The 26,445-nt window shown below is 40.1% G+C and overlaps 1 protein-coding gene across 1 annotated transcript in view; it reads right to left on the reverse strand.

The window, feature by feature from the left end:
- Positions 1 to 26,445, reverse strand: part of WDFY3 (WD repeat and FYVE domain containing 3) — a 121,101-nt gene that overhangs the window by 77,801 nt on the left and 16,855 nt on the right. Inside the window, exons 5-13 of the mRNA XM_059826993.1 lie at positions 25,531 to 25,723; positions 22,135 to 22,321; positions 19,070 to 19,236; positions 15,712 to 16,179; positions 14,187 to 14,285; positions 10,301 to 10,494; positions 7,691 to 8,148; positions 5,564 to 5,647; positions 5 to 182 (exon numbers count right to left, since the gene is read on the reverse strand). Of these exons, the coding sequence (XP_059682976.1) occupies positions 5 to 182; positions 5,564 to 5,647; positions 7,691 to 8,148; positions 10,301 to 10,494; positions 14,187 to 14,285; positions 15,712 to 16,179; positions 19,070 to 19,236; positions 22,135 to 22,321; positions 25,531 to 25,723 (2,028 nt within the window). The remainder of the gene's footprint in view (positions 1 to 4; positions 183 to 5,563; positions 5,648 to 7,690; positions 8,149 to 10,300; positions 10,495 to 14,186; positions 14,286 to 15,711; positions 16,180 to 19,069; positions 19,237 to 22,134; positions 22,322 to 25,530; positions 25,724 to 26,445) is intronic.

Below are 26,445 nucleotides of genomic sequence, written 5' to 3' on the forward strand. Positions count from 1 at the left end.
CTACCTCTGGGTGTGTAGCTGATCCAACAGAGGCTAGAAGATCCAGCATCGCGAGCATAGCACCAGGGTGGATAATGACCGCATCGGAGCTTTGTACAGATGTAGGTCCTGTTTGGAGTTTCACATCAGCTATGTTTTTCTGAGGGCAAACAGGAGGTGTTGACACAGAATGATATGCGTGCCTGCAGGACAGAAAATATCCCATAGTTACAACACCCATCTATGATGAGCTTACAGCTGTCTGAAAGATGCAAAAGTTGAACTGGCCTATAGACGTTACTCCCCTCTCCCTTCTCTTCCCTCAGTTAGACAGACCAAGTGCTTTCCTCTTCTCAAACCTGTTGGACATGCTTCCCCAAAGACAACCTGGAAGGGTCTCAATTTCTCAACTATGCTTGAACTCAGAAGTCTTTTCCCCACGTGCTACACAGTTTGAAGAACTTAAAGGTTGTCTTTATCACCTCCCTCTTTTCACTCTAGTTGCAGTGGCAGCACACAGCAACAGCAGCACGCAAGCTCCCACTGCTCCTGTTTTGGGGGACAAATTCAGCTTTGAGTGTGTTTCTCCCCATTTACTTTTCATTAACAACTGGTTATAAAACACACAAAATTCTTGGCAATCTCCAATGAGTCTACAAGAACAGAAAGTTGGTTTCAGTGTACACTCATGCCAGCACTCCGTATGCTCTCAGTCTTTCCAGGACTGCTACGGCAATTTAGTTTTACATTAAGCTGCTTTAGCCTGATGCAGGGAAAAGAGGCTTTGACACACTGACTTAGAAGCAAACACTTGCGCTGAGAGCTGTAGACGCGTTTCTCATTGAAACCCTCTGAGGTATCGGCTTGATGCCATTCTTCTTTCAGCACGAGATTCAACAGACAAACAGCATGAGCAGCTTACTGAACATATGCTTTCAAGATGGTACTTTAGAAGCAAAAGATATCTCAAAAGGCTCATGGTCACCACAAAAAAAAACCCAAACAACACAAACACACCCGTATTTTCACAGTATTTATCATATATGCTTATTTGTAAGAGGAAAGAAAGCATACTCTATGCAACAATTTTTCTTGAAGATCAAATACTGCCTGCCATTTTACAAGAAGTGAATCCAGCTAAAAATGGGTCTCTTCCTATCAAATCAGATGAAAGAAGCATTTCCTCTCTCCTGTTCTCAGTGACGGAGATTTACCTAACCCCTAACAGAAATAACACTGGGAGACTCGCTGTGCCTCATCCATTAGGCACTTCCAACTAGGAAATCTTTTCTCCTGGGAAAAAACAGACATAGATGGGAGATGAGGAAGGCTGCAAGCACAATTCTGTCCTAAACACTTTGAAGGTTCCATCTCACACGCACCCAGCAAGAAACATCATTTGTAGGTGAAGGCTGAGGCACTGGATTACTTAGCCTAAGACAGGACAGTAGGGAGTACACCACAATCATCTTCTGCTGGCTGGAAAACGGGCTCGATAAGCAACATTTCAACAAAAGTGTTCCTACTGAAAAGGCTCATGGCAGATCAACAACAACTTGGCATCTGGAACAATCCAAGAGCACTTTTGAAAAGAGAGTTTTTGAAGAAATACGACATGACTGATGCTTTACTCATTCAGCTAATGCTTATAGCAAACAGTACAGCAATTCTGTTGTAACCAACCACTAAGAAAAAAATCTGCCCAAATCAATTTTTCTAGAGTTTTTACGAACTCTCAATTTCCTAAACTTCTCTAGCAGACTCACCGATTGAAACATCTGGCAGGTAGACGAAGGCTTCATTGTCTCTTTTAAAATTAAATAGAATTAAGAACAGCAGAGCAACTGGTAGTACTACCATAGAGACATGTTATCTCAACCCTTTTCTCTGTCTTAATGCAGAGATTGAAACACAGACAGTTGTTTGTTTCTCATGCATCCTAACAGCATTGCTCTTTATCTGAAGCAGAAAACTGCTGCCTCTTTCCAATGTCACCTTGAGCGTCTCAATGCAAGTTTTACAGGATACAGTTTAAAACTAAATATCCATTTGTATTTAAGAATGCTCTTCAGTCTAGTGAAATTCCACTCCCCAAGACTTTCTTGAAGATCAAGCTTCTGTCCACTTTTAAACACAAATTTTACTTCTAAGCATCCTGAGCTGCGCTATCACATTCACGTCGTTAGGTAAACTGTGAGGTTGTAACACGGTAGTACAGGGAGAGCCTAATAAAAACCCGAGCCATTGCTCAGTACTATTCCCAAACAAGCACGTGGTCCTGGCCTCAAACGGCCTGGACTTCAACATTACATACAACAAACTTAAAAGGGGATACGGTCAAGACTAGGCAATTCACTCTTCTGTTAGCAATCTAAAAGTTATGTCCTTAAAGCATATATTATTGGAAGTTTTTCACATCATTTTAAAATACCTTCTATATTTAGTTTTTCCATATAAGGAGTACTTGTATCAAAACAACAACAACAACAAAAACAGTTCAAAAAGATTTCTCTAGGCAGGGGAAAGAAAATAGATCTTACAAAATCCTGCCAAAGTATTCCTTGAATGCTACAGGTCCATGGGTCAGTGCAGAACCTGCATTAAATTCATTTAGCCATGCTTATACATTCTTTATATGATCCCTTTAAAGGAGACGAAAGGACAACGGAAAAAGGCAGTGTATCGAAGATGACACATAGATCTGTCTAATTTAACAAAAAATAAAAAATTCCAACTCAATTATATAATTCAGTACAACTCTTGAACAGAATTATAACATTTTCATCTGGAAAGACTTAAGATTTATAGTAGGTAAACCCTCTGCATATCATTCTCCAAGAGTAGTCTCCATCCAAACTTTGTAAATACAATGGCTAAAAGTATCTTAAAGTCAAAGTTAGATTCTATTCTCTACTTCACCCTGCCAGGCCCAAAGCATCCTCAAAATCAAAAGGAAAAAAAAAAAAAAAAAACCAGAGAGAACACCCTGCCAAGGTAAGTTTTTTCTGCCAAAATGTACAGCAACCAAACAACTGGCAAAGCTGTAGTTCTTGACTCAAATTGACAGGAGGGGTGGAAGAACAATGCATTCCAGGTAACAGGGAGGCCAGCTATGTACTGCCATCCCAACACATGTGCTGGGGGAGTCCGACCTACTCTGTTTACATAAATGATAACGCTTGGAGGGCACCGCTCCTCAGGGAAACCCAGCTTAGAGAAGTGGCAGACATGTCTGAGAGAGAATATTAGCATATCTACATATCCAGAACCATTCTAGACTGCATGCATCAGAACTGGACTATTTTTGTTTATAAGGATTATTTGTGCGCACAGTTTCTGCTTGCTCTTTTAGCCAAACAACACAGGGCTCTCTCTCAGGCACCTGTCTTCCAAGTCAAAAGACAGAAAAGCAGGCCACAGCAACGAGGGAGATCCTGGGGAAGCAAAGTAAAGGAGACAGAAAACAGTAAGAGAAGAGCAAACACTTCTCTCGGAAGAGTCAACTTCAACAGAATCTGACCGTATCTGACATTTTCAAAGAGAAAAAAAGAAAATCAAATAATAATGGACTACAAAACCCAAGTTGCTTATTTTGGAAAGTAGGAAGAACCCAGCTACTGGCACTGAATTCACCAGGAATGACAAACACGATGCTGAACAACCGTGAGAAAGCAGACAGCTGCTCAAACAGACTTTTGGAAAAGCCTAGCCCTGTCCCTTTTTTTAACTCAAACCCATGCTTTTACAGAAAGGATCTGAAAAGCCACCCAGGCCAGCATAATCATTCTTTCTGTCCACTTTTGCTATGAGACTTGCACAACTTCTTATCACCCAAAGGCCTTTTTTGTTTGTGAAGATCCCTGGCAAACACACTCCTTTACCTCAGCAAGCACCCACGTTACTACACTGGTGCTTACCTGAATTGCCCAAAGCACCCCACAGGGATCCTGACTTTTTAAACTATCCAGTCATTACCTCGCCTTATACCACGTGGTTTTCAAATAACTGCTTGCATTTTCAGTACTACAAAAAACAAGCAAAAGAAGCCTAACGTAGCTATTCATATACACATATACTTATATTTTAATTACCAGGCTGCATCAACTACCCATCTGGCACTCTCTTATTCATTACATCCTGGAATTGGCTCCTGCTTGGCAGGCACTCCATGTGTTCTGCTGCAAGCCTTCGCATACCTGTGCGTTTGAGTAATTCAGTGAACCTGAGCAGCCATGCCAGTTACACCTGGGAGAACAGCAAGATGTAGTACAAGAAAGGGCAAACCGTAATGCTAGAGGTTAATATCGAGGCCAAAGCTGTAAAAAGCCTCCACAGGAAACGCTGTTTTCTTTCAGGTTTCTTCAGAGTAAATGAGAGGGAAAGGAGTTTGGCTGCTAAGGTTTTTCTCTGTGAACTGCAACTGCTACATTTGTTCCTATGCCTCAGCGTTAGAAAAGAAAGGAACGACAGTTTAAGAGGTTCAGGATTACCAGGAAAGTGGCCTTGTCCAAGCCAGACCCTGCAGAATACCCAGGTATGACTTGGGTAACGTCACTCAGCAAGACAGAAAAAGGCTTCTCTTTACTAACCTGCTCGAGTACAAACATCTCCTTTCAAAGCAGTTTCCAAAAGCAGCTTTGCTTGTTAGCCTTTGCAAAATATTTTACATTCCAAACATGAAACTTGATGGCATATTTTAAGCCGAACACTAAGCAAGAATGACCGTATTTTCCACACATGGCACCTGCACCTCAAATAACCCACCGTCTTTCAAATGTCCTCTTAGCCTTCAAAAGCAATACTCTGCCAAACCTGCATCTTCAGATAACGAACGGCTGCCCCCTTCCCTGGGGGCTCCAGGAAAAATATCTCCCTTTTCATCATTTGCACAGGCCTGTAAGTCACACTGTTGTCGAATCAGTAAACTTTTTTTTTTTAAGGAAAAAAAAAAAATCTACCAGACGCTAAGATGCATAAGAAAAGATAGTAGCTTGGGTGGGGGGAAGCAGGTGGTAGGATTTCTGAATTTTGCCATTTGTGCTTTCTTTCCAAACCTTTTAATTTAGCATGCCTCTACATCATTTGGTAGTCAAGTACTGACAGGTTCATTCTTTATTTTTTATTCTGTGCAATTACTAACAAATGAGCACCTTAACAAGCCATCCACCTTCCTGCTGAAAGTATCTTTTCTTGAAAAATTAGTCAAGAAAAAAAAGAAATCCTGCTGTATTAATTGATCTACTAGCATAGTCTGAACTTCTTTGAACCGCTCCTGAGAGTGTCATTTATACCTCTCCCTTAGATCACTTCTTATGCTAGACCTTACTTGGTTTTGAATCATGAACTTAACTTGAAGCGCCTCAGGAGTCTGGAGACATCTCTAATCTCATACATGAGCATCACTACCCAGGATTCACTATGAAACATACCTTCACATCTATTTTATCCAGGAAACACACAACTGAAAATGCACACTTCAGAGAAAAAGTAGCAAATTGAGAGGAAAAAAACCCAAAGAACTAAGAAACACAACTGTGAGAGAAAAATCACAAGCGAGATCAACTTCTCTTTAAAGGGTCGGTACCTTTTCCTGGACAAAGCTGGCGTACCCCAGGGAGAGGGGAGAGAAGTCTCATTTGTCAGGCAAGGAGGGATCTGTTCTGCACGACTACAGACAAAACAGACAGGGGTAGGACAGAGAGGTTAGAGGAGAAACCAGAGGCCATAAACTTGTTAGTTTTACAAAAGCACCAATAAAATTGTTACGAGGACCCATTCTTCAAAAACAACACGGACGACAAAGGACTCTACTGAATGACACGCACCAGGTAAACACGCAGATGTGCAAAACGTGTACTTGTTTTATGGCATGACTCTGCAGGGCTTGTTCATTACTCTGCAGATGTTTATCAATAAGACCATGCTAGCAAAATGGAACATCTTTCCATGTTAAACAGCGGAAATTGAGAGGAGAACGTAAAGCCCGAGCAAATCAAGTATAACCAACATGGGTAAGAAATAAAATCAATGTAAACTTTACAAAGAATGACAATCAGAAAATTTAAGAAGGGAGAATGCAGTCACTGAAGATGACAACAAAAAAAAGAAACTTAATGAGGTAGCTTATGCAACAACACCATGGGATTTACTTACCCCATTGATTCCTCATACTCTACTGTTAGCCAGTGTTATAACTTCTACAGTACATGCAACACATTCTTAATACAAGTTTTCCTCCCTCTGTCTGAATGGTTTAATAATACTTTAAAATGAGACCAAGTAAATTGATTTCTGTACTTGACTTTTGGGGTTTGGTTGGTTGGGTTTTTTTAAACAAGAGAAAAGCATTAAGATTTGCTGCTTTGGAAGCAAAATTTTCATTAACAAAAACATTAAATTTGCACTTTACTAGTCACCTAGTTTAAGAAAGCCTGACCAATTGGCAGCTTTATCAATATCTCAACATACACAGCCACGCCTTCAACACTTGGAAAATCAGACCCTGTGTTTGACTAACTAGGTGTCCCATCTTAGAAAAACAGGGTCACATGCAATTAAACAGCTGCGGTGCAGCAGCTCCAAGGTCCCAGAGACAAAGCTTAGGTCTGTGTTTTACCTTTTTGTACCTTAAATTATAAATAACAGCTACTTTCAGACAAGCCAATTTTCAACACATACTTCAGTAAGTTTTGTTGTAATTTTGAATCCACTTTGACTTTGCTGTTCATTTCCAATCTCAAGTATAATTTCAGTATAATTTAAATTCTCATTCTTTAACTCTGGAAGTTAAATTTAAAAAACAATAATTTACAGACTAGCTAGAACTTTAAAGAACATGCCAATCCATCTAAAACAAGATGTGTAGTCTAGATGTGTTTAGCCTGGAGAAGAGGAGGCTGAGGGGAGACCTCATCGCTCTCTACAACTACCTGAAAGGGGGTTGTGGTGAGGTGGGTGTTGGTCTCTTCTCCCAAGTGACAGGACAAGAGGAAACGGCCTCAAGTTGTGCCGGGGAGGTTTAGATTGGATATTAGGAAAAATTTCTTCACCGAAAGGGTTGTCAGGCATTGGACCAGGCTGCCCAGGGAAGCGGTGGAGTCACCATCCCTGGAGGTATTTAAAAGACGTGTAGATGTGGCACTTAGGGACATGGTTTAGTGGTGGGCTTGGCAGTGCTAGGTTTATGGTATGACTCGATGATCTTAAAAGTCTCTTCCAAGCTAAATGATTCTATGATTCTAAAGTCATCATGATATTATCTAATCACTTAAAGTGCCGTATCAAAGGAAAAATGAACTTAAGGTGTGACATTCAACAACCAATATTTCATTTGGCTTAACAAAAGCATAAAAATATAGTAGTTCTGTATGACAGAGCAACCAGACAGTCTGTGGGTCAACCAGCAGGTTGCTTCAACACATCAAATATAACCATAAACTGACATCTCTGTCTTAATTGCTGCCATGACAAAAACATTCAACATCAGAGAGAATGCTGCATACCCTGGAGAACACCAGCAAGTTAAGGCAATATTTGGCCAGATGTTGACACCTTATATTCCTCTCACTGGAGTGAAGGAACAAAGAAATAGATTAAAATGGAAATACAAAAGCTTACAATGAACATATCTGAAGAGAACTATTTTGGGGAACACTGGGGCAGGGGGGGTGGAAAGAGGAAAAAAGAAAAAAAAAAAAAGCAAAGTTCATACCTGTCAAAAGAATCTGTTGCTACCTTGTAGAGGTAAATAAAAAGTTTGCTGCAGTGTCTTAGCGTAGGTGACACAGAATCCAGGGATATTAGGTCATCCTCCAAAAGTCTTTGAAATAGTTGTGTATTTGAAGGGAAGACATTCAAGGGACTTATTTTTCTCAAGTCTGAGAAGCAGCCAAGTAACCGAACGGCATCTGCCAGTTTTTCATACTGGATCTCTGTTTTGAAGAAATGAGAGTTGGCTGGTTCGTAGCGCATTGCCGCAGTCAATGTGCAGAACACAGTGTGAAGCAGTTCAAACACTTGATTCTGGTTTACTTTCTCCCAGCCATTCTTAGGCGGTGAGCACAAAGATCTTTCCATAGCAACGAGTAAAGATGTGACATACACAAATCCACCAACTTTTCTAAAAACAGTTCTTGTGCGGTGACTTTCTCTCAGCACTGAAAGTAGGGCCTATGGACAAAACAAACAATCAAAACAAAGAAGAAAAAAAAAAGCAGCAGCATTACAAACAGCTTGAACAGTTTTTCTTTTATATGCTAGCAAAATCCTCATGTCATTTGTCAGGATTTGTTAACGCCTGAAGTCTCCAAACATCAACTTTATACTGTAAGAGTCCCCATCCTCAAGAGCTTACAAAATAAAAAGAGAAAGAGTAGGGGAAAAAATAAAGCATTGCCCCTAATTTAGAAATAAGAAATTAAGGAGATAAATGAACCTGCCAACAGAAAAGACTTGACCAAGCCTAGAATGGAACCCAAAATTCCCAGGTAATTCCCTTAGAGATAAGGCAGAGAATATAGCTATTAGAAAGGAATCTACTCTGCCATCATACTTCACAAACCATTTCAAGCAAGCGTGGGCGAACGACTGCCTGTAGCAATGAGAAATCTAAACCTTGGAGCATCCTAACACAGGTCTCCCCGGAATCTGCAATGCATAAGCACCTGGCAGCTACAAAGCCACGACAGCACTCAAAGATAACAACAGCAGCAAAGAATTAACCCAAAAAACCCACTTAATTTTAGCCTTCCTCTACAAAGAAATCCATAAATCTCTGAATTGAGTGAAACCTGATTTTAAGAGTTGCTGTTCAAAAATAAGCCTGAGAGAAAGAGAGAAACAAAAGTGGGTAAAACCTTACTTGCTGAACAAATACAAAGCCACAGTATAAAGAGCAGAAACGACATGAATCTAGATACTCATTTATCTGTGAAATCAGGGGGTGGGGAAGCCCATCCACCCAACCAAGAACAAACAAAACACCAGCTGTCATGGCAAGGTTGTCCCACAGGTGAATATGGAATATAGAAAAAAAAAGTCTCTCTACACGAAGCGTCACAAACAGAGAAATGTTATTGATACAGAAAAATAGGCTGGGGGGTATAGGGGGAATCTTTCATGACCAAGAATTTGCTTCTTAAGAATCATGCTTTTTTTGTTTTTTAATGCCCTCAGAAGATGGGTAGTGAAATAGTTAAGACTGTCATTCCTTTGAAGACAGTATCTCAACTTCTGCCAAACCTGGATAAACAGTAAGGGACACATCACTGCACCGTTCTGGGCTGTCAGTTCCGTAACCAAAACTCCTGAAAACAGCACCGATGGAAGACAAACCCAACAGGTCAGATGAAGGACAGAAACCCTGACTTCGGATGTTAAATCCACTGGGGAACTGCAATATCCTTTCTCTCCCCTTAAGTATTGTGTATGATACATGCTCAAAAACGACACACTTTGTCTATCAAGGTCTTCAGCCAAATGAATCATTTTATTTCTAGCTTTCTCTTCTGCCTTTTGGAATAATATGAAGCTGCTCATCTGCCAGAGAAATAGTACATCCCCTTTTAACAGATATGAACCTAGACGTCTCAGAGTTCTCTCTGTTAAGACTCATTTACTTATTACTACTTGCCTCAGCTTTTCTACCCTAAAATAACAGTATTATGTTAATTTATAAAAATAACATTAGCTATTCTGAAAAGAAATTGTGGGTCTAAATTAGCAGCCAAAAAACCTAATACGACAGAACAGATGAGTTTCTTCTCTCTTCCTCCTCCACTCGCAGCCTTACTTTCCTACCTTTCCACTATTTTGCTTAAGCAAGCAAGTTCTTTGACTCTATCTTCTACTACGGTCACTATGATTTACATTTATATTAACTAATTCAGCATTTATAACTAACTAATTGGTAAAATAAAGTAGGTCTGCCACAGGAAAATGCAAGCCAGCACTGAAAATAAACCTATGTGTTATATGCTTGCTTTTCTTCCCCCCACGTATTCTCATTATTTTTAACTGAATACTCCTCCTCCAGGGAAGGTTATCATAACTGTAGAACCTCATTGCCTATCCACTGAGGCTGATTACAAGTGATGATGCTATAAACACATATTCACCCACTAGCCTTCACCTCTGATTCTGAAACCTGCCATGGACAGATGGAAGAAAATAAAAACCCCGCATCAAATGTACGCATTTCAGCTCCAGAGACAATCTACGTTCAGTAGCTAAATACCATCTATCCAATCCAATCCCCTTCTCAGTGCTTTCTTTTTTAAAAGCACGGCTTAGGAGCAAGAGTCCTGAACAGTACTTCATTTACCCTTAAGATGTCCGTTTTCAGCTGCAATTCCGTAGGTGGAGCCGAGTGCATCAGTCCCAACAAAGTGCCCATATCATCTTCTCCACTGGGCGACAACACCAGCTGCTGGATGATCATTAGGGCATGCTGCCGGCACTGGGGATACTTTACTATGTTGTGCACGCATCTCGCACCGCCAAACTCCCTGAAAATACCTACTCAGAAAGGGGGTGGGGATAAGCGGATAAGGAGTATGAAAAATACAATCAGTAACAAATAATGACGACAACAACAAAACATGAAAGGCGTTTATTTGCATTTCTACAGACTGAACGGCAGGGGTTTAGCCCTATAGTTGTTTAATGACTTACTACTATTTTTCCTCTCCTACCACAAATAAAAATAGAACTTGAACAATACCCTTCTGACAACAGTTTTCACTAAAGGTGTGGAGTACAAGGATGCACGGCAGTTCTAAGAATGTCCTCAATAACTCTGTTACTGCAACAGTAGTTATTCTTTTCATGCTAGAGCTCAAAGAGTCACAGGATGAAACAAAGAAAAAAATATAGCAAACCCTCCGTCTTTAGTGAAGACTATATGCTGTTTCGGTTAAGGATAGTGTTTCTATTATATTTTTGGCAATGAACTAAATGTAACTAGGCTGCTTCTGGACACGATGAGCAAACTAGGAGCACCGGTTGAGAAGTGATTCGATCTATCCACAAGATTTGTAAGATTCTGCAGTATTTTTCTTGTAGCAAGACCTATCTCTGTAGAGATAAAGCTTACGTCAAATAATGGTTCTCAAGTTTACCGGATACTCAGAAGAACACATGTGCAATATTAACCAAAAATTAAATGAAAATTGATTCTGAAAACATCATAAAAAACAAACTGGAATATATCTGGCACATATGATGTGTGTTTAGTACAGTGTCAGCACCTAGAGTACTGCCCTATGTTAACTACTGAAGATGAAAACAGAGTAGGGGAATGGATCAATGCTGCATTACTGCATCATAAGGGATCACTTCCCTTCTGACCATAAACTAAAAGAGCAGTTTAAATGATCAAGTTCAGGATTCGCAAAAGCTAGTCAGAGCAATGTCTATTCCATCTAATGTACACATACAAACCTTAGTCTCACAATCCATTTCTGATTTCCTGCCTCCTGCTTTCTCTGACGTTCTTTGGATGAGGTATGGACATGGATAAGGCAAAAGGAGAGGTCTAAGACCCTGAGACAGTTGAGTTGGTTGCATCCCTTTACAGGCAAACCGCATCCCCTCAGTGGTCAGGTCTCTTGCTTTCAGAGAGACTGAGGTAACATTTTATACTCTCCCCACTCTCGGTCCAGATTCTCGACTATCCAGTGAACCTGTCTGGGTCTCGACACCCAAATTTCTTATTTGAAATTTGGTTATCGGTTACACAATATTCAGGAAACCTTATCAGAGATACTCGTTTAAGACCAGAAACCAAGCTTTGAGTGTGGTACGAGGCATTATGCAGCCTTGCAGTGCTTATGTATGCCTCTCTGTGATGACTCAAAACCTCTGCCGGCCTCTGAATACAGTGCCACTGGGCTCACATCCCAGTCACGCCGCACAGACAGCAACCACAGCCTCTTTGAGAGACGGCTTCGTAACTCCTCCTGTACAGCTCTGTCATACTCCTGAACTTGGAGAGCTACTGATGAAACGGGGCCCTTGAACTCTCCAGGAGTCCTTAGAAACAACATCTGTGGTGTCATCCCACAGTCCTGATGTGTTTTACGTTACCCTCTGTTGTTTCTTTGGTGGATACTCAGAGATTAACTCGGCACTGAGTAGTAGCAATGAGGTAGTGATGGCTGCTTCAAGCTTCCTAGGCAAGGTCAGCAACGCCGTTTAACAGCAGCCAAGGATTTGTCACAAGTCAGGTGGACACTACCACGGTCAGATCATGATCCGTATCTCACAGGAGCAAGGCTCAGCTACCACAGACCCTGATGCCACACAGGTACATGCAGTCCTGTCCTGGGAACCAAGAGCTGCCACTTCCAAAATATGAGGCAATTCCAGTTCTTCAGAGATGTTATCATCCCATATTTATACCACCTCCTCTCATTCATCCTTAGAAATCAAACAATCTTGAGGTTTTTTGGGTTTGGTGGGTTTTTTGGGGTTTTTTTCTGAATTTCTCCTTATACGGAAGCCCCCACATGTACCTTCATGCCACTCCTTTCTGACTCATTTCTAACTCTGCCTTTTCTTACATGGCAAAACTGAAGCTGAGCGATGAATGTACAAGTGTGTAATTGATTCACACAATTCATCTGTAATCTGTACGAACTCCTCTCTAAAACCTCCTTATTTCAGCCTAATTCACTTGCTTCTTGGTTCACCATTGAACAGACTCATCTAGTAAATTGAAGATCATGGTTTGGTTTTTTTCTTTCCATTGACTGGAGAGGTAGCTTGGGGGACAAAAGGCAAGTGGCAAAAGGAGACACATCTCAACTTCAGCAAAGCTTCTGGCAGTGTCATCCACAGCTTTCTCATAAGCAACCCGACAAAATGGTCTAAACGCAACCACTACAGACTGAATGCATAACTAATTGAAACATCAGCTTGGAGCAACCTCTGCTTCCCTGCTATGACTTTCTGTTTTGACTAAGGGCATGCAACTGGGGTTTATTTCGAGTGCCATGAATAATGCCTTTCCTGATGGAATGAAGAACTAACTAACTTATCAAGTACGGGGGCAAAGCCAAGCTGGCAGATGGTGCAAATGCTCAGAGGGCAGAATTCAAAAGCCATCTTTGAAAGTGGTTTGAAACCACAAGCTGAAATGCAACAGAACTTTAAAACAAGCGCAACACAGAAATGGCATAGACAACACCGGAGGTTACTTGAACACTGGGCCTAAAGTTAAATAAAAAAATTTGCCCAGGCACAAGCAGAAAAGAAACAGGTTACAAGCTTTATGTCATTAGCTCAGGAGCTCATGTTTAAACAGTGAGCTGTCAACCAAGCTGGACAATTTTCAGGATTTCATTCTTAAGCATCTGTCACAGATTGTAGTTTCTCCTACTTAAATGAAAACAAAAACAAATCCAGAATGAGAAAACACCAGTCAGAATTGAGAAAAAGAAAAAAAAAAAAAAAAACCTGCTGAAATAAGGACATTTCATGGCCTCCAAGGCCAGAAACTTCCTCGTTCCTCAGGGTGGTGTCTGCTTCCCCCACCTGCTCATTTTCTTCTTTGTCTAATAGAACAGACAAAAAGGGTTTAACAACAGTTCTCACTCTTTCTCAATCTGTTATTTCAAGCTCTCAGGGACAGCTTTTACTAATATATGAGATACACATACTGTCTATTTCGATGTCTCTAAGTCTTGGCTAATGAAGCATAATATAAACCTGCCTGATTTAGAAAAAGACACTCATAACAGAGCCCTATTTATACATACTGACTGGGAATATGCCTTTAAAAACGAAAAGCCATCTTTCATTTAAGATGCAAGCATTATAATCACATTTAAGTAGACGTGACACTGTCAACAGCAAACTACATATCTAACTATATGCTTAAATTTTTCGATATACAACCTGTGTTTACAAGCCCTATTACAAATTACTATAGTATTGTTGGAGAGTGATGGGGTGTGGTGGTTGTCTTCAGGTAAACAATAGCAAAGAAACTCAAGTTAAAAAGAAGCACTATCTTGTACTGCTTTATTTTATGCACTCTAGTTTACGCTGCCTATTCTCTCCCCTGGAAAAACTTGGCAAGAGAAAAAGTGTATTTCAGTGTGTTTGATTACTTGCCTGAAGATAGAAAGTCAAGACTACTTTGCTTTCAGGCACAATTTTCTGAGTTACTTTTTTATAAATATTTTGACAGCGGTCTCTCTACTTACCTGCATTTGTGTTTGATCCTTGCAGTAGTACTGTCAAGCTCTCCATAACCAATAAAGCCAGCTGCTTTTGGTCCTCAAATGAACTGTTTCTTGAATCCCCTAAAACATAATTTCAGAAGCCAAAGTCATAGTAAAAATCACTCTTTTCTAAGATGCTTCTTGATACCTTCCACCAACACTTATTTTCTTTGCTTCCCCAGAGAACACGCAGCCTAACCATATTCCAAAGCAAATTAAGGTTTAGTCTACATGTGCATTCCCGGGAAAGCTTATCTATGAATCATTTGAAAAGTTCATTGATAAAGACAAGACTTTAAACAGAAGCTTTTGAGCACTGAACTCAGTGGCTGACATTGCAGCTGTATGTGCAGTTTCATATCCCCAACTGTTGTTTCTGGAAGCCACAAAACCATACCGTAGTTGAAGACTTAACAGGATCTGTTCTTGTTCAGTATTCAGTACTCGTAAAGAGAAATTCCACACAGAAGCACAAAACTACATTCACATCACTATGTGCTGATGATTCAACAGGTGTAACAGACGAATCAACACTGCAAGTGGCATCTTAAACACAGAGTAACACTCCAGAAAAAAAAAAAAACAACATTTTTTTTAAAATTACTAAGAAGTAAGCCTCAATGCAAGGGCATATGCACCCAGGTAGCACCCTAATCAGATGGCAGCTTGTCCATTTAGTTACAGGAACATGAGAATTGATGTGTTTTTCAATGGAGTTGCTGGCAACAAAGGTTTCTAACTCTAATCAGCTGCTACTGCTCACTAACAAAGCTTCAGACAATAAACCCAGGTGAAACATCCAACAGTTATGATTAAAAAATAATTGTCACTGATTTACACTAACTCAATTGCAATTTGGATAAAGAATGTAAAAAAAGAACTCTGTGTGCGTGTGTGTGTATGTGTGCACCTATAGCACTTGGCAGTGCCTGCTTCGCAGGCTAAGCAGCTATTTAGCTTATCTCTGAGATGTTAAATTCTGGAGATGAGATCACTAATTTTTCTAAATTTTTTTTTTTTAATAAACGCTCTTAGAAAAATGTAGACCCAACTTATGAAAAAGTCCACATACTTGAATACATACTCCTATTAAGAGCTCAGATATGCGCTCTGTATTATTTTTTCAAAACTGGAGCTAAACACAATGAAATGCACAAGTAACTTTTGTGAGGAAGAGTATAGATACTATGTATTGCTCCTTCACTTGCTCTTTTCATGTTAAGTAACAAATATTAAACCAATACATCAAAAAACATTTAAAAAGGAAAACATGAACTCCTATTATTTTGCATTCATACAGCATCTTTCGTTAAAGCTTGCCTCGAGCTTCTCGCAGGACGTTAAGAGAGAAGCAATTCCAACGAGCTTTTAAGATGGCACAGCAGCCCCCAGCAGAACTCAGCCCTTGAGATACACTTTCGGGCTCTCTCGTTCCTCCTAAGTGCTAGCGTCCACCACTCCCAGCCAAAAAAGACAAGTATTAGTAAAATGGAAGAGCACACGCTACCTTGATCATTCAGTGCCTGAGTGGGATCTTTCAGAAGAGCTGCATATTTATGAAGAAGATTTACCATCACCTCCAGAAGCCCCACTTCCCTGAAAACATCCTTGAAGATGTAGTCATGACGGGTGAACTTAAGGAGTGTCTTCATGGCAATGATGCTACACTGAAAAGAAGTGCTGGATTTTAAAAGGATGCTCACACTGATCAGTTCTTTACAGGGTATGTAATTCAAGCTGAAGACAACAAATTCCAGCATCTCAAAGTATTTGGTCTGCACTTCTGGAAGTTTAGGAATTTTCTCTGCAAACTGAGACAATGTGTGCTGCGATTCCAAAATGAAGTAGTTGGCATTGTCCGCCATGTAAATGTTTGTGATGGCATCGAGGATGATTTGGGCTAGGTAGTTGGTTTTTGCTCTTAAAAATGCATTCTGGAGGACCGAAAATGCTTGAATATTCCTCACACTGTCACCTAAATCAGGAAACAAAGTGGGATGGGAGGAAAAAGGAAAGAGAAAGGTCTTAATCATCATAAACAATAAGTACACTTATTAATAACAATCCAGGCATTTTAGTAATTGTAAAGAAAATAACAGTGTATGTCACGTATAATAAAAATTTTTATTAAAACTGACTCTTCAAAAAGGCCTCTGCAGGCTTACTTACATAGCAAATCCTACAATCTACTGCTCATTAAGATGGCACCTCAACCTTTGAAAGTCAGTGTTTACGTAAGCAGCTAAATGAAAGATCATTTCTTTAAAACAGGTAAGTAAGTTGACCTATTGTTAAAATGTGCAATGGGATATAGTTCTAGAGACAAAAGAAAGCCTGCCTGTCACCTACCCAGACCATAAGAAAACTCATTACAGCAACAGTAACATGTTCTGTATTACGTAATGCAAAACGCAACTCTGTCCTCTTCAAGTATTCGGCAGGCTAAGTTTAGAATAACAGCCATCTCCTCACTCAACAGAGAAATAAGCAACGACAAATCCTCGTCATCCGGTTTCAAAGCTAGACAACACGCACGGCCTCCAAATTATCCTCTTGCTTCCATTCTTTGGCAATCGCCTGCGAGAAGAAGAGAGCTACACGTAGAGAAACTCCACAGGACAGCGTGAGGCCGGCAGTTGCCTTCCTTCCATAGAGAGGCTGCTCTCACTTAGGTCTGGATTTATGGCGTGAACGACCATACCGGTATCGGAAGGTGGCACGGGGCTGGCTTTGGGAATCAGGCCTGGGAATTAGAAAGCTTTGGCAGGGTCCAGTACTGTTAATAATTAGGGAATTACAAGAAAGGGAAAGAGTTGTAAAGCATCAGGTAGCTATCATATTAGCACACAAAGACCTCACATCTTTAAAAGCTCGGTCAAATTTCTTCTTGTAAGTACCTTCAAGCTGAATAAAATCTCATTCATTTAGCCAAAGAATGCATCATTTATGAGTGCTCCCTGTGGCCCCCAGGATTTTCTGTGGGCAGATATTATTCTTACTCTACTAAAAAGATGCCTCAAAGCCAACTTTTTTCAACTTCTATAGGAATAGTACAAGTCGCAGTGGACAAATCCCACGATACAGAAAACAACTAATGGTAAAAACAATTAAGAAAATAAACAATCAAGATTGAGAGCTGGAAACACATTCTAAACAAAGCATTTAGGATGCTCTAACAAGAAAACCTATAAGCAAACTGTTAACCTGATTTAAAAAACCTTTCATAAACAAAGAATCCTGATTTATTACATATGCTCTGTGGAATGCTACTCTCTTCATTGTTTATAAACTAAGCTGTCCAATTTAAAACTAAATTCAATTATCTTCATGTCTTGCCTCACCACCTTCCCTGCCAGTATTTCTCCAGAAGGCAACAGGAAGCTTCCTTGAAAAGTGACGTGGAACAATTTCACATACTGGAAGAATATTAATGTTACATCGTAAGTCACACTCATTTGTTTCTGAAAGGGCATTTTTTCACATGCTTTCTTCACAATGAAAAATGTTGAAAAGGGGATTTAAAGCTTATTAAATGTGACAGGAACATAGGCAGTGACAGATACAACTATTTATATTCTAATTTAGTATCAACAGTTGTTCCAGGCAATCAAGCAGACTAATAAATTATCTTTGATTATTACAAGGACCCCTGAAGAAACCAAATCTTACCCAGCTCTTCAAAGTTACAGAACTAAAAGGATTTAAATAGAAGCGATTAAGAAAATGAGCTAATATGGTCTTCATAAAAAGACAACTTGCAAATGAAATGAAAAAGCAGGTAAAAGAAACTGAGAGATGTCATGACAAATACCAGAAAATTAAATAAAATAATTCCTTTGGAGACTGCAATAGGTCATGACATAGCTTTTCTCTCATGCTATTGTATCAGAAAAGCTGATTAGCTGAAGCAAAATTAAGAGAAATTAAGAGAAAATTAGGAGAAATTAAGCTCTAAGTATGACTATCACCTTCTTTCTCTATTTAATGCAAAGGGAAAACAACTCCCACGAACAATGAACTCTCTCAATACCAGAAAAAGGAAGTCATTGTCTAAGGAACCTAGATGTACAAGAGAAACAGTGAAAGTAAATCCATTAGCCTATAAATCAATAAATGTTAATCCTGTCACAAAAATTTTCCTATTATCCCTGGTAATACTAAACCCCATAAAAAGTCCAAGTAACAAACTAGCTCCACAATGACTATTAAATTCCAGAATACTTAGTTACGTACAAGACTTACCTGAATTTTAAGTTTATACACAGGACATGAAAAATAAGCTGATTTTTATAAAACCCTTTCCCCCCCGACATCTTCAACCTTATCGCCATATCATAATTGACTGTGGTTGCAAGCACACCACAGATTTCACCACTCTGAACACCGGTGGTGAAACAACATATTTCAGCTCACAAGTTACACTTGCCTAAGCTGACAAAAGCGAACAGAAAGCAAATCTGGCCAAAAAAAAAATTAAATAAATTAAATTAAAAAAATCAAACCAGCACATCAGCCTTATACATCAGTTTAGTAAGAGCAGCTTAAAACACCATAAATCAAATCAGTGCATCTCTCCATTATGATAATCTCTTAAAATGTCCACGTAGAAACTGTCAGCTTTGCAGCGAGAGATATTTGACTCAGCCTTTAGTCCTCAAAGACAAAAGCCCTACGCTTTCTTCTTTCGGTACCAACCCCAAAATAGAAACTTTCAGATCAACAGAACTAAGTATTTGATACGCAATCTTTGTAAAAGAACCTAGACTCAATTGCAAATGCTTTGTGTAGTATACAGCTTCTCTGTATTTTGTTGCTTACATTTTAAAAAAAAAAGCCAACAGAGGGAAGAAAGGGAGCAGACTCACCTTTGCCTGCAGGCTGTGGGACGGCAAATCCAGGTAGTAGGAAAGGTACTCCAGTGGTAACACCAGCTGGCTTTAATTCATTGACACCGTATGTTGTTAAGGAAGTTATCAAATTAACTAAGTCCTTCAAAGCATCCTTAGATTCAGCCTCTTTTGCCTGTTCTAATCTAAAGAAAATACAACAGATCAAGTTAGCAGCACTAGTTTATTTCAACTCAAATCACTTTAATAAGAGATCTCTTCCATTTTACTCTATTAATTTAGAGACCATGCTTTTACTGCCCTGTTCCTGCAGTATTTTACATGTTCTCCATTCATATTTCATAGCAGTCAGTCAAACATTATTGGATTTATGAGAGCATACATTTATTTGCCATAGAAATTAACCTCATAAATCTTTACTTGAACTCAGTCTGCTAAAAAGCAGCACAGACATGAAAATTACTTTTAAAATCCTCTTACAAACATGAAGCTATTGGATAGAAAAATACCTAGACAGTCTGTCATTAAATAAATCCATAATTAACTTGCTAGATTATATCTGGCACTTTGAGAGTTAATAATTTATGCTAATGAAACAGTATCTTGGTAGAAGCCTAACACTTAGAAGCACACAACGAAGCACTTTCATTAGAACTACAGACCCTTACCTTTGAAGGCAAGAGGATGGAAATGCTAACAGCCTGTTCCAACCATTGTTTCCCACCAGCAACACGCCAGCAGACCAAACCCTAAAAACTGACTCCGAACCCTAGAACAATCCTCATTTCCCTTCTACTTCACCAAAAATTAAACCACGTTTAATTACTTACTAACTCTATAGTCTCTATAGATCTCGGGAGAAAGCTGGGGACCACAATCTCCTATTCCCTCATGCACTGCGAGCTATGTTTTTCTTCTTGCTGACAAGTGACCGCGGAAGCCCTCAGAAGCAGCTCATTCCACATCTGCCACCATCTTCTCGATCAGATACGTGGCTGAACCTCCTTCAAACAGCCATTACAGAAGCACTTCGCTCACCTATTGCCATTCTACTAATCCTCCACATGCCCCGCCCTTTCACATCGTCGAGGTGAAATTACATACTCCCTCCTTTGGGCCTCACAGACCTCCTGCAATTTCTTATTAAGTCACCTTCTTCACACGTCCTTCTGCATTAGCAGCTCCAAAGCCTTTCTTTTTTGCAGCTTGACGCCCGGTGTCCAGATTTTATACCCCCACATGACAGCCGTCTTCACAATAGTGCCACAGAGCCGAACGAGTCTCTGTCAGCAGGTTTGAGCCAAACCACGTCCAGGGAGAATACGCAACTGTTGTTCATCGCTGACCAATACACAGGCTTGTCCAAGATGGTAGTTTTTTGAAACAAGCTCTGTTTTGATTTGAAGATCAAATAAACTAAAACTTTTAAGAAACAGCAAGAGATGACCATCGAAACAGCAGTCATGTTTTGAACCATCTTCCATCTCCTCTACAATACGCAAATCGCTAACAAATACACCACAGGTTGGTGGGCACTGTTCACCTGATCCCAGAAAATTCCGCAAGAGTCTTAGCAAGTTTTCTAGAGCCACTGCAGGAAGAAGTGAGGGTAATGCATTCCTAAGCTTTCAACCTTTACTGACATCAACTGAAGAACCCAGGTGCTCTCCATTCTTCAATCAGACATGCAAACCTCTAGTCTTCCCGTCCCCCATTCTTTGATTTAAAGGATGAGCAAGCTCAGGAGAGATTTTGTTTAAAACACTTGATCTACAGAGGATCCCTTTTGTACCTGAAAATGAAATTGCTCATGACAACGCGTTGCCCTCAAATTGCACCTAAACTCTGGCTGACAGTTTCTGGAAAATAGCTCAGTTTGAATTACATTGCTTTGAAGGAATGCATTAGTAAACATAACATACTCAAACCCACCATTTATACTACAAGAACAAGAACAATTCCTTAACAGGTGTTTTAGCTCTCGTAGCACCAAAGATATTTCATGAATGATTTGAACTGTGATTAAGAATTTCAAATGCCATGTCTATGTCTGGTATCCATTTAAAACAAACAAACAAAAACCCCCAAAACATACTACGCAGTACAAAATTCAGTTCAAATATCTGGGTGCCAAAACATAGCATCCTAGCACCCAAAACGAATGGCTTGAAAGAGGGAGATAACAACACTAACGCTTCTTGTTAATGGCCATTACAGCACTGTTTCTAAGATCTTTGACTCGAGTATACTTCGTAAGGTGTACACTCATAGCCATCATTTCACAGTTTCTATCTTGGATTTGTAGAACACATATATATTTCAACAGCTAAGCATGCTTCTTCAGAACTTCATATCCCAACAAAGCAACACAGACTGACCATAGATTTTACACAGAGAATGCAGCAGACACAAATTTGCTGACTGACAGAGAAAGAAGTTTCTTTCATGGAAAGAAATAAAATCATGGATGGATCATACATCCAAGTTTTGTTTGGACAGGCATTTTCATTACCATATTTAGTGATGCATTAGCAGATTAGCAGTACCTTTAATAAAAAAATACACATTAAAAAAATAAATATATACACCGATTCCCTAGTAACGTGCGAGTTCCCTCCAGCACTCTGGTATTAGAGCTTAGGTACAAAAATGTCTCTTCAATATTAAGTAGCATGTCTTCAGTACCAAGTAGCATGCACCACATTTACGTACATCATTTTTTATTACGATAGTATGTTAAAACAAAACAAAAAACCCCAACCAAACCCAAAAATCACTAGTTGCAATCAAAATTTTATTTTCTGAATTCTTTCTAAATTTTTAGTACCAGTTGTTTTTAAGCATCTGCTTTCTTAGCACACACAGAAACATTTAGTAATAAGCCAGTAACGATGAATAAATAGTTAAACAATGTAGTTTCATAAAATGGAGAGAAGCACATAATTTCATGTTTTGGTCCTAATATCTTCATTTCATAATAACCTATAATCACTCATTTTTTTCAAACCTATTCTTTATTAAGAAATCTTTTCAGAAAAAGCTTCCAGTGACCTGTCTGCATTCCTTTTAGCACTTTTACATACCTGAGGAGGAGGTCACAGAGGAAGTTGTATCCTTGCCATATCCTAAAATCATCCAGCAACGTTTGGGATACATCACTGGAGTCTTTCAGAAAACAAGAAAGTCCAGCAAACATCTCAACTATTTCTAGGGGAGAAAGGTCATCAGACTGCTGCATGTTCTGAACACACGTGGACAAACATTCCTTTTCTGAAAAGAATCGCAATTAAGAAATTTAGGATTTTACTGACATTAATCACAGCGAGAAGCGTAACTAGTACAACAATCACAGCAATAAGGTAACTGTTATTTCACTATCCCTTATCACGTAACATTTAATATCGCAGAGCACTTGAAGACGAGTAGGACTCTCAAGTGCCTTTGGATCTGAACCCCAGCATCTTTTTGCCAGCCCCTTCCTCCCTTTTATAACCTTCACTCTTGTAAGGAGGAGACTGTGTAGACAAATACCGGTTTTTACCTAAAACATTTGACTGGATAACTCAGCGGAATAAAAAGACAAATATGGCAACTGTAAATAATTCTAAAACATCTTTTTTTCTTTTGAAACACAGAGTTATACAAAGCACTGACTTAAACTGTTACTGACGTTAGGTAAAATCCTACACATAACCCTTTAATCCATGTCTTCTTAAGGCTACTCTGGTAAGCGTTTCTTTGGCTGGCATATTTGCTTGCCCAATAAACCTTGATCAAAGAGAGACAGCTTGTCTCGTTCTGCGTACCTCTCACACTCCATCAGTTCATTGGTCAGTTGCAAAATGCCTTCCCAAATCTATAGTCGGATTTTAGGGTGTATTCCTGTTTTAAAGATGCTCCCTTCAATTATCTGCTATTTTAACTTCGCAGCACGTGCGAGACAAGTGCAAATCTTTCTAGCTAGACTGATAACAAAATTTCCCAGAGATCAAATCAAAGCACGAGATAGTGAAAGGATGCTCCTTTGCATATGATAAAACATATTAACTTTTTCCCTGAATATGAGATAGGCCTCTTGACAGATGTTGTTACCTCTTAAGTCAGGTTCTATTTTTTTTTAAATCAGTAAGCGAGAGGGAATGCCGACTGGCTTTCTTTAAAAAGTGAAATAAAATCTTTAAGAACCTAGAATATCTTTTGATACGCCAGCCTCACTCCTCTGTGGATCAAGCCCATAGAGAAGCGGTAATGGTAGTAGCTGCAATATGCCAAACGACACAGTTAGAACTCTGTCATTTTCTTTGTTGCGCTTCATGTTTTCACATGTACACCTACACCTTCTACACTCATCAAATCCCATCAGAAGGCTGTTACAGATGCAGGCAAAATACCTATCACCTTTCAAGTCCTATCTGAAAATACTTAACCGATGACTATTGCGTGCTTCCAAGTGATACTGTACATTCACATCTTTCTGACTGGAATTGGAAACACATTGGTAGCACAAGAAAAAACACAGACTGAAATTTTCTGTGAAGTACGTGGCAGCAGGGTGACGTATTTCATAAACTGTCAAAATGGTTCTGTGGAGCCTTATAACGCCTTGCTTGCCAGGGTGTGAGGAAACTGTGGGTTTCTCTTTTCCAGTATGTGTACACGGCTAAAATGTACGATAAGGATGTTAGTTCACTTCAACAGTTGTTCCAAATTAAAAGCTACTAATGCTTCTATGTGGTCCTACAGTCTAAAAGCCCTAAATATAATATTAGAAACGTATTCTACCAAATTTCCTGCCTCAAATCCTACACACGTAAACACCCATGCCATTTTAAATTAATGCAACACGAGTATTTCATATGCAAAGCTGCTCCCGGGCAGCTAATATCCTCTCCAACACTGGCTTTCATCTCGCCTTGCTCTTGCAAATTTTTTGTCATGAACCAGCTTGGGAGCTGCCCTTGCTAAGCAGACCGTGACCGGTCCCTTGTAAAGATACATGATGAACAAAGTACTTCTTACATTAGCTACCAAAATTTGTAACCAGCTACAGAAATACCCCCGTACGCTAGTCTCATTGCCTGAAACAGTCAGGTTGCTATTTGTCTCAAAAAAGGACAGGAGATAAAAATGGAATGATTCTGGCTGCTTCCGTCATTTGGTGGCTTGCAGCTGGATTAAGCCCATGAGATGATTTTATTTTGGCCTTCGGGATGCACAGAACCCACAATCTGTGAGCTGTATGGCAAGGCGGGGAAGACAAGGGCCCGGCAGAAGAAACGCAGGCTGGCTGAACAGTCAGCAATCTAGTCAGCCAGCCGACAGGGAAAACGTAGGGGCTGCAAACCCATCCAGCTGCCAGGCTCTTTCCAGCTGTGCCCCAAAAGCTCCACACCAGGTTGTGACACAGGCTCTAGGACAGGCTACACGTAAGCTTCCTAGAAGCACCGGTATGGAGAGCCTGCCTCCGTCGGGCAGAGGCTTGGGTCTCGGCCAAGCGAAGGAGAGCCTCCCTGGGCCAGGCCCTAGGGACAACGTCCTTGGGCTGGGGACCCGCAGGGAAGCTGGGCTGGACCACAGAGGAGGAAGCCAGCTGGCTGTTCCAACGTGCCATCAACAAGCACTTGGAGGTTTGCACTCAAGTGTTTCTACGCCCATACGCTGTGCTCCCAAAGGATTTCCTGGTGCCTGTATTACCCAGGTTTTGCTGTTTTCAGGGTATGCCAGCCCCCGATGCCCTGGATAATGGAGAGTACATTGCAAATCAGCGGTGCTTGTAACAATCTGACCCAGCCTCTTCCTGCAAAAGCAAGATGTCTGGGAGAAAGAACCTTCTTCCAGCATACCCAGATTAGCTCTCCCTGGTTTGCGTAATGCACCAGTATTTACTACATGGGCTTCTAATAGCTCAAACTGCGTCAGCAGAACACATGGAGCTGGTTCCTCTTCCTGCGGCTTCCTCAGATGTCTCTACACTTTTATTGCCAGCTAGAGTGGTACCCAAACAAGCAGCTGTAAACAGGACACTGCTAGCTTGCCTCACGCCTCTGCGAGGAGCTGCTGCTGCTAACTCCAACACAGGACAGAAAACAACTAACTCCCATTAAGAATTCATGCTCGCAGCAAAAGTGACAAACCTGTGCATCTTCCCAGTGACTACTTTTCAATACAGGCAGTTACTGAAGTTGCTGAAAGCCTTTCCTTTATGTTAGCATAAACTCTACACCAAAATATGAAGGGAAACTCTTTTCTCCACTGTTAACTTGAAATATGGATGAGGCAGATTCAGCTACAAACACCTCTCCCTACACAAGTGTTCTGAAATTTTACCGGTATGTAAATGCCTACATGTCCAAAAAACACCAAAAAAGCACCTGTAAGCACTCCTTGACCTATTATTTTCATGCCTATTTCCTAACTAAGAAAACCATGAAAGAAGAACAGAAATAAAACAATAAATAATATTCAATAAAGACACATACCATGAATGTATTTCACTACATTGACACTAAGGCCATGACGCGATATGGTCATTAGTACTTCCCCTGCACTCTTCCTCCAAGGCAGATTATAGGGAGGGCACCATGAGGTTATTGCACTGAACAGAAGCTGGAGATCATCCTTTTGAGCCAGTTCTTCCGCCGGGGACACAAAACTGCACAATTTTACTAATATCTGAAACAGTAAATCATTAAACATCTAGCATTAATACCCTGATCATTGCTATTTTTGTCTAGACTTAGTAAACGGCAAAACAGTCTTCCATTTAGCATACACATTAAAAAAAAGGCAACGCGCTGTTTTCCCTTTGCATGTTGTTTCTGTAATTTGAATTGAAGACAAGGTTACTCAACACAGTGTTATTTCACGTACCGGTTCAGTTTAAAATGACTAGCAAAAGATTAGCAGCAGGAGTTTAAATCTCTTAAGCTGACACAGGATAACCAGGTTATTCCATTCTTGGAGAATTTACCCGTTAGCTAATTTACAGGTCTAAATGCTGCAGCGGGGTAGAGGCTCTGCGAAGCAAACAGTTGTATCCTTTTCTAATGCAGGAAGAAGGCTATCGATGTGTTGTCGGCAGAGCAGCATCCGTACCATCTCGGCCAAATGAAAACAGCCAAAACAGTATGGCAGGAAAGGATACAGCAACACTGTAAGCCTGCCTGGATGACTCCTGTATTTGAATTTCCAGGTTAAACAAGACAAAAGGCAGCCACGCAACTGAAGTAACTACATTGCGCTCCCTTTTCTGCATGTTTTGAGGACATTTTTGATGTCCATTTTGTGTCTTGTGCAGGAAAAGCGGAGGCGCCCTCTCAGAAAATTGTACGAAGACTTTGCAAGGCTGCCTGCGTCCGGAGGAGGTTTGGAAGCTATCTGAAACCTCACCCATT

Source organism: Gavia stellata, chromosome 19 (assembly GCF_030936135.1).
Source record: "Gavia stellata isolate bGavSte3 chromosome 19, bGavSte3.hap2, whole genome shotgun sequence".
Lineage (NCBI taxonomy): Eukaryota > Metazoa > Chordata > Aves > Gaviiformes > Gaviidae > Gavia > Gavia stellata.